General features: G+C 44.4%; 1 protein-coding gene across 2 annotated transcripts; it reads left to right on the top strand.

Moving 5' to 3' along the window:
• Nucleotides 1–25: 25 nt before the first annotated feature.
• On the top strand, nucleotides 26–5526 carry Gon7 (GON7 subunit of KEOPS complex). 2 transcript variants are annotated; one of them, XM_028888237.2, is made up of 2 exons: nucleotides 26–244; nucleotides 5034–5526. In XM_028888237.2, the coding sequence occupies exons 1-2, from the start codon at nucleotides 40–42 to the stop codon at nucleotides 5321–5323; spliced, it is 495 nt and encodes a 164-aa protein (XP_028744070.1). In that variant the 5' UTR covers nucleotides 26–39; the 3' UTR covers nucleotides 5324–5526. The 2 variants fall into 2 exon arrangements, with proteins under 2 accessions (XP_028744070.1, XP_028744072.1); XM_028888239.2 differs by having other exon boundaries at nucleotides 4868–5126.
• Nucleotides 5527–7119: the final 1593 nt, after the last annotated feature.

The following is a 7119-nucleotide window of genomic DNA, read 5'->3' as shown; positions in this document are numbered from 1 at the left end:
CCCGTCTCTGTGGCGCGCTGTTGAAGCTAAGTGGTCGCCATGGAGCTTACGGGCGAGTACGTCGGGTGTGATGGGGAGACCCGGCGGCTGCAAGTGTCCTGTGAGGCGTCGGGCGACGCGGACCCTCTCCAGAGCCTGTCGGCGGGTGTGGCCAGAATGAAGGAGCTGGTGGCCGAGTTCTTCGGGCCCCTCGTGGAGCGGGACGCGCAGGGCGTGACAGCAGATCCGGACGACGCTCTGGACGGTGAGCGCGGGGGCGGGGCGCCGGGCGTCTCCGGCGTGAGCAGGCTGTGTGGAGGGCAGCCTTGGGAAGGCGAGCCTTTGGGGAGAGAGGGGTCGCATCTAAAAATCGTTAGCCCTCGCTGCCCCCTTTGTCTGATCTTTCTGCCCCTCGCTGTCCCGACTTTTCACTTATCTCACCAAAAAAGCGTTGGCGAGCCTTGGGCTGGAGACCAGACAGCGAACTGAGTCAGCTCCATTCTCGGCTCTGGCAGAGCGCAGAGGATGGAGATAGACCGCCCTGCTCGTGGAGGCGTGAACGTGCGGCGGGCTGTAACCGTTGCTAGCTTCCGCAAGACCTAACGGGCGGGACGTTGGCGCTGGGTGTGCAAAGACCAAAGGGAGTTTTATCGGGTGTGAAATTAGAAACATGTTTGGCCGAATGGGAACAGCCTCAGATGGTCGAGACCGACTTTGTCGTTCGGCAGTCTTCACCCTCAGAGGACCCTTTCTCGTGTCTGTTTTGAAAGTAGAAGGGTGTTTGGGGTTTTGTGTTTTGGTATTTTTTAAAATGGTAGTTTCATACACATATGGAAAGCATCGTGGTCGTTTTTTCCTTCCACGGCATTCCTTCATCCCCTGCTTGAACCCCTTCCCAACAGGGCCCCCTCTCCTCTCTTTTCTGCCCTTTGTTGTCACTCACTGAGTTAGTTAAGATTGTATGAGAATGGGTGGGTGGGTGGGTGGTTATCTCCTGGAGCATCGGCAGCTCAGCAGCTCAGCGGTGACTACACCACTGAAGAAAACGTCGACTCCTCCCCGCAGTAACCATTAACTGCCAAAGCCACCTCTGGGAGTGGTGGGCCCTCGTGAGCCGCTCTCCCTTCGGGGATCGAATGTTGAGGTTGCCATCTTGTGCCGGTGACCACAACCGCTATCCTTGTGTGCGGGCCATGTCATGTCCAAAAGAATGTTTCACCGTAGCCCTTCCCGCCCTCTGGCTCCTACTTCCATCCACCGCCCCCCCTCCCTTTACTGTTGTAGAAATTACTGTTCGTTCAGTTTTTTGTTTTGTTTTGTTTTGTTTTTAAAAGATGGCTTTTTTTGCCTACCGTATATGTTTGTCTGTATACCACTTCTATGCAGTGTTTTCTGAGGCCAGAAGAAGGCATCAGATCCCCAGCAGGCAGTAGTCTTAACCTCTGATCTCTCCAACTCTGTTAATAGGAAAAAAAATTATTTTGTAGACAATGTCACTATGTACCCCTGATTGGCCTTGGGACTATTAGACCAGGCTGGCTTTGAATTCACAGAGATCTGCCTGCCTCTGCCTCAGCAATGCTGGGATGAAAGAAATGTGCCACCACAACTGACCTTCTTAAATTTATTTTTAATCTTAAACACCAAAATAGATATTTTATTACCCTGAGCTAAGGAGTCAATTCTTCTACAGAGGGAGTTAAACTGTACTTTCCTATTCTTTATAATATGAATATTGGCTATCATTAAAAAGAACAATAAAAGCCCGGTGGTGGTGGTGGTGGTGGTGGTGGTGGTGGTGGTGGTGGTGGTGGTGGTGGTGTATTGGAGTGCCTTTGCAGCCTGTGTAGTCCCATAATGGCTATCTCCTGACAGAAAGGCCAAGGATCCAGCAATTATTTAGTCCATGAGACTAGATGTCTCATAGTCCTAATCTGGTGCTGGAGTCCCAGGGAAGTCCTAGAGACTGCTAGTGTTCAGTCTCTGTTGGAGTCCCGAAGAAGTAGGTAAGTTCTAACACCAGCAAAGGGGTGTCTCAGGAACAAGATAGACGAACTTGCTAGTCAGAATGAAGGCAAGCAGGCAAAAAAAAACCGAAAGCTTCCTCTTCCATATCCTTTCATGGGGGTTCCCACAAGAAGGTGTAGCCCAGATTTAGGGTGAGTCTCTCACCTCAAATAATCCAAGAAAAATTCCTCAGATGGGCCAAGCTGTTTGGGTCTCAGTTAATTCCAGATGTAGTCAAGTTGACAACCAAGATTAGCCACCACACTAAGATACGAAGAAATCTGAGGCCATTGTTGGTGGAAGTGTAAAATGGTGTGTTATAAGTTTTAAACCTCCTGAAGGCCTCTCCACTGACTCTGCAAACCGAATCAGATCGAATTGGGTAAAGCGTTCCCAGGCCATATCCCACCCCCTCAGATGGGGACCAAAAGTGCCATTGTTTTCTGGGATGCAGCTTATATATCCTGTGGGATGGTCTTGATCCTCTCTGGGGGAGGAGCTGTGTCTGGCGGACTTTGTAGGGGCAGTTTAGGGAAAGAGATAGGGGAGGGGAGTTGAGGTAGATCTTTCCACCAGACTCCTTCCAAACATTCCACACTCTTTGGGTATAGGGATGCCAGGGTGCCAGGGGTTGAGGTGGAGCTCCTACCTGAACAGTGTGTCCACTTTAGAGTTCCTCAAAAACTTAGCCATAGTACCCCACAGTTATACCACTAGTTCTCCAAAGTTAACTGGAAATATGTTTATACCAAAACTCAATACACTGATTGTAACAGCACTGTTCATAAAATGGAAATAATACAAATGCCCATCACCAGAGTAAAACATAAGCATTTTTTTGATAAGCATTCTTTTAATTATTGATAATATCCATGGTGTAGAATGAAGTATTTGGAGGTTGTTCAGTGGGTAAAGCACTAGATGCACAAGCATGAGGACTTGAGTTTGACCCCCAAAACCCCATGTAACCCCATGTGCCTGTAATCTTAGTGCCCCTGCACTAAGTTGGGAGAGCGAGCCAGGAAGCTTGACATATGCAGAGACACCTCCTCCCTCTTTGCTTGCTTGTTTGTTTTGTTTTTCAAGACAGGGTTTCTCTGTGTAGCCTTGGCTATCCTGGAACTCACTCTGTAGATCAGTCTGGCCTTGAAATCAGGGATCTACCTGCCTCTGCCTCCCAAGTACTGGGACTAAAGGCATGCACTGTCACCACGCAGTTGAGAGACCCTTTTTTTAAAAAAAGTTTTATTTATTATGCATACAGTGTTCTGTCTGCACACTAGAAGAGGACACCAGACCTCATTATGGATGGTTGTGAACCACCATGTGGTCAGGACCTCTGGAAGAGCAGCCAGTACTTTTAACCCCTGAGCCATCTCTCCAGGCCCCAAAGACCCTTTCTAAAGAGGAAGGTAAAGACCTATACTGAGTTTGTGACCTCTGTGTGCGCTATGGTTTGTACGTACATATCACACATACACACAAAGGAGTGAGGTGTATATACATGCTACAACAGTAATATATTCTAAAACAGTAAGTCAGGTACAAATGGCTATACACTGTATGTTTTCATTTCTATGAGAGGTCTAAAATAGGCAAATCCATAGAGGTAGAAAGTAAATAGTAATTATAAGAATGAGATAAACAGGGGCTGGAGAGATGACTCAGTGGTTAAGAGCACTGACTGCTCATCCAGAGGTCCTAAATTCAATTCCCAGCAACCACATGGTGGTTTACAACCACCTGTAATGAGATGTTTCTGCTGCAAGGACATGCGATATAATAATAAATCTTTAAAATAAAGAATAGATAGAGATCTGTTGTGATATGGAGGGTTTTTTTGGTAGTAATTAACATATTTCAGAATTAGTGGTAATGATTAGACGAACAAGTGACTATTCTTTGGGGGGGTGGGGTTTCTAAGACAAGGTTTCTCTATATAACAGTCCTGGCTGTCCTGGAACTCAATCATTCTGTAGACCTGGCTGGCCTTGAACTCAGAGATCTGCCTGCCTCAATTAAATGCTCAAATCACCGCCGCCTGGCACAAGTGAATATTCTGAAAACTACCAAGTGAGATGTCTCTGTACAGAAGTGAATTTTATAGAGAATGAGTTAAATCTTTGGTTTTTGGATGGGAGGGCAGGGGGTTAATTGTTTTGTTTTTTTTGGGGGGGGGGTTGGGGTTTTTTTTTTTTTTGTCGTGTCCGTGTCCCGTTCCCCCCCCCCCCCCCCCAGTTTCTCTGTGTTGTTTTGGTGCCTGTCCTGGATCTTGCTCTGTAGACCAGGCTGGCCTTGAACTCACAGAGATCCGCCTGGCTCTGCTTCCCAAGTGCTTGGGTTAAGGGTGTGCACCACCACCACTGTTAATTGTTGTTTTTAAGACAAGGTCTCTGTATACATCCCGGGCTGTCCTAGAACTCAATATTGTAGACAGGATGGCCTTGAACTCATAGAGATCCAACTTCAAGTGCTGGCATGGAATTTAACTACGTAGATCAGGCTGACCTTGAATTTACAGTGATTTGCATGTCTCTGCCTCATGAGTGCTGACGTTAAAGGCCATCACACTCAACAAATTTCCGAAGTTTTTAAAAATTCATTTATTTTGTGTGTATGTGAGTGGCATGCTGCATGTATAGAGCTGGTTCTCTCCTTCACCTTACATGTGTTCCACTAATTGAACTCAAGTCACCAAACTTGCACTGCATTCACTTTTACCCACTAAGCCATCCTGCTGGCTCCTGAAGTTTATAAAATGTAAGTTAGGCATGTTTTTTCAGTCTCCAGAAGAAAATGGTCTCATCTCAATCACTTTTCCTATCTGTATTTCTTGCAACCACTAAACATAGTGTCATACAACAAACATTTATTTTAAAAGGTGATGAAGATGATGCAGAAGATGAAAATAACATTGGTAACAGAACTAACTCAGATGGACCATCTGCAAAACGACCAAAACCAACATCTTAGCAATAGTTTTTATGAAATTAAGACTGCTACTAAGTTGAATGAGATGTTGTATACTTGTAATCCCAATACTTCAGAGGCTGGGGCAGGAGGATTGAAAGTTGGAGCCTTGATTGTACTACGTGTCAAGATCTTGCTTCAAATAAAAGATGAAGACATCGGAGCACTGCTATTTCCTAACCGTCACATGCTAGGACTTGCAGAAGACCTGTGCTCTAGTTGGGGAACTCATTTATTTTCTGGCATTGGAACAAGTTTGTCACATAGAAAACTTCCTGTTTCTAACAAAGAAAAGTACAATAAATGTTTGGGAATGAAGTCTTGTTTTCTCATTCCAAAATACAGTGGAGCCATTCATAATGGGTAAAATCTAAATTGACAAACGAGTTTTTATGTTTGTTTTTCTCTTTTAAAATGACCATTGAGGCTGGATGGTTGGTGGCACATGCCTTTAATCCCAGTACTCACTCAGGAGACAGAAGCAGGCTGCTTCCTCTGAGTTTTCTGAGAATCTCTAAGTTCGAGGCCAGACTGGTCTACAGAGTGAATTCCAGGAGCTACACAGAGAACCCCTGTCTTGAAAAACCAAAAAAGATAAAAGATTAAAAAATAATTGAATCGCTGGGTGGTGGTAGGCATGCCTTTAATCCCAGCACTACGGAGACAGAGTGGATCTTAAATTTCTTAAGTACAGCCAGGGCTATAAAAACTGCTTGCCATGGTCCTAGACAATTGATAAGAGCAATATGATTTTGAGACAGGGTTTCTCTATGTAGCTTTGCACCTTTCCTGGAACTCACTCTGTAGCTCAGGCTGGCCTCAGAACTCACAAAGGTCTACCTGCCTCTGCCTCCTGAGTGCTGGGACTAAAGGCGTGTGCCACCTGGCCCTCCCTTGTTTTTTGTTAAGATTAATTTATGTTGTTCTGCCTGCATGTATGTCTGAACGCCAGGAGATGGCACCAGATCTCATTGTAGATGGTTGTGAGGCACCATGTGGTTGTTGGGAATTGAACTCAAGATCTCTGGAAGAACAGCCAGTGTTCTTAACCTCGGAGCCTTCTCTCTAGCCCATGTCGTATAGTTTTAAAATATAAATTCCTAAAATATAGTACTCCCTTTCTGCTACCTATCAGTGTAACTGGTGTGGATTTTTAAATTTACAGTGCCTCTTTCCTGATTTTGACAGTTGAAATGTAACAAGTACCTAATGAAATTAGAATAAAAATAGAAAAAATAATTAAATATCTTAATTATAATATATCTATTTTGTTTTGAGACTGGGTCTTGCTATGTATGTGGCCTAGACTGACCTGGAAATCACTGCATAGCCCAGCTGGCTTTGAACTGCCATATCTTTCTTCTGAGTGTTGGGAATCACGAGTGTGCACAATCATGCCTGGCTTTTTGTTGTTGTTTTGAGACAAGGTTTTGCCATGTAGTGAAGTTTGATCTAGAACTCCCTGAATGTAATGCAGCCTGTCCTCAAACTTGTGATCTTCCTGCCTCCATGGCTTAGGTGCTAGGATTATATACATATTCTGGGCCTCATAGAATCTTAGCTGTAACAAATCAAAATGGCTTACTTCAGAGATTAATTGAATCTCAGAATAGTTATTTACAATTGTTTGTGCTACTTTACATATGTAGCTTTTGAGGCTGGGGGTATATACCTCAGTGGTAGAGTGCTTTTCTAGCATGCACAAGGCACTGGGTTTGCATCAGTATCTGAAAATGAAAATAGGCTTTAGGGCTGGGAATGCGGTGGTTCTGTGGTAGAAAGAACATTTGCTCTTGCTCTGTGTGCTTTTCTTTTCTTTTCTTTTTCTTTTTCTTTTTAAAAGACAAGATCTCTAGTTAGCTTTGAACTTGTTCCTTAGACCAGGCTGGCCTCAAACTCATGATGATCTGCCTGCCTGTGCCTCCTGAGTGCTGTGTGCTAACATGCACACTTGCAAATTGCATATTCTAATACCTGAAATTACAGTTGATATTACTAAAGACACTCAGTTTACATGCTTTACATTTTTAAAATGTTTTTCTTGGAGCATAGGCATTCCACTAAGCACTCTTAGGTAATTTGAACTAGGAAATATTAGTAATGGACAGACATTCTTACATGTTTAATGATGTTTCTATTATTTAAATTCTCTAGATTAACATA

The sequence above is a fragment of the Peromyscus leucopus genome, chromosome 14 (genome assembly GCF_004664715.2).
Source record: "Peromyscus leucopus breed LL Stock chromosome 14, UCI_PerLeu_2.1, whole genome shotgun sequence".
In the NCBI taxonomy this organism is placed as follows: Eukaryota; Metazoa; Chordata; class Mammalia; order Rodentia; family Cricetidae; genus Peromyscus; species Peromyscus leucopus.
The sequence above is the reverse complement of the archived record's forward strand: the minus strand, read 5'-3'. Positions and strand labels throughout refer to the sequence as shown.

Bases quoted from the DNA above. Each gene is read 5' to 3' on its own strand.
- Gon7 (XM_028888237.2), top strand. From the start codon at position 40: ATGGAGCTTACGGGCGAGTACGTCGGGTGTGATGGGGAGACCCGGCGG. The intron at 245-5,033 runs GTGAGCGCGGGG...CCAATACTTCAG, and splicing joins TCCGGACGACGCTCTGGACG to AGGCTGGGGCAGGAGGATTG.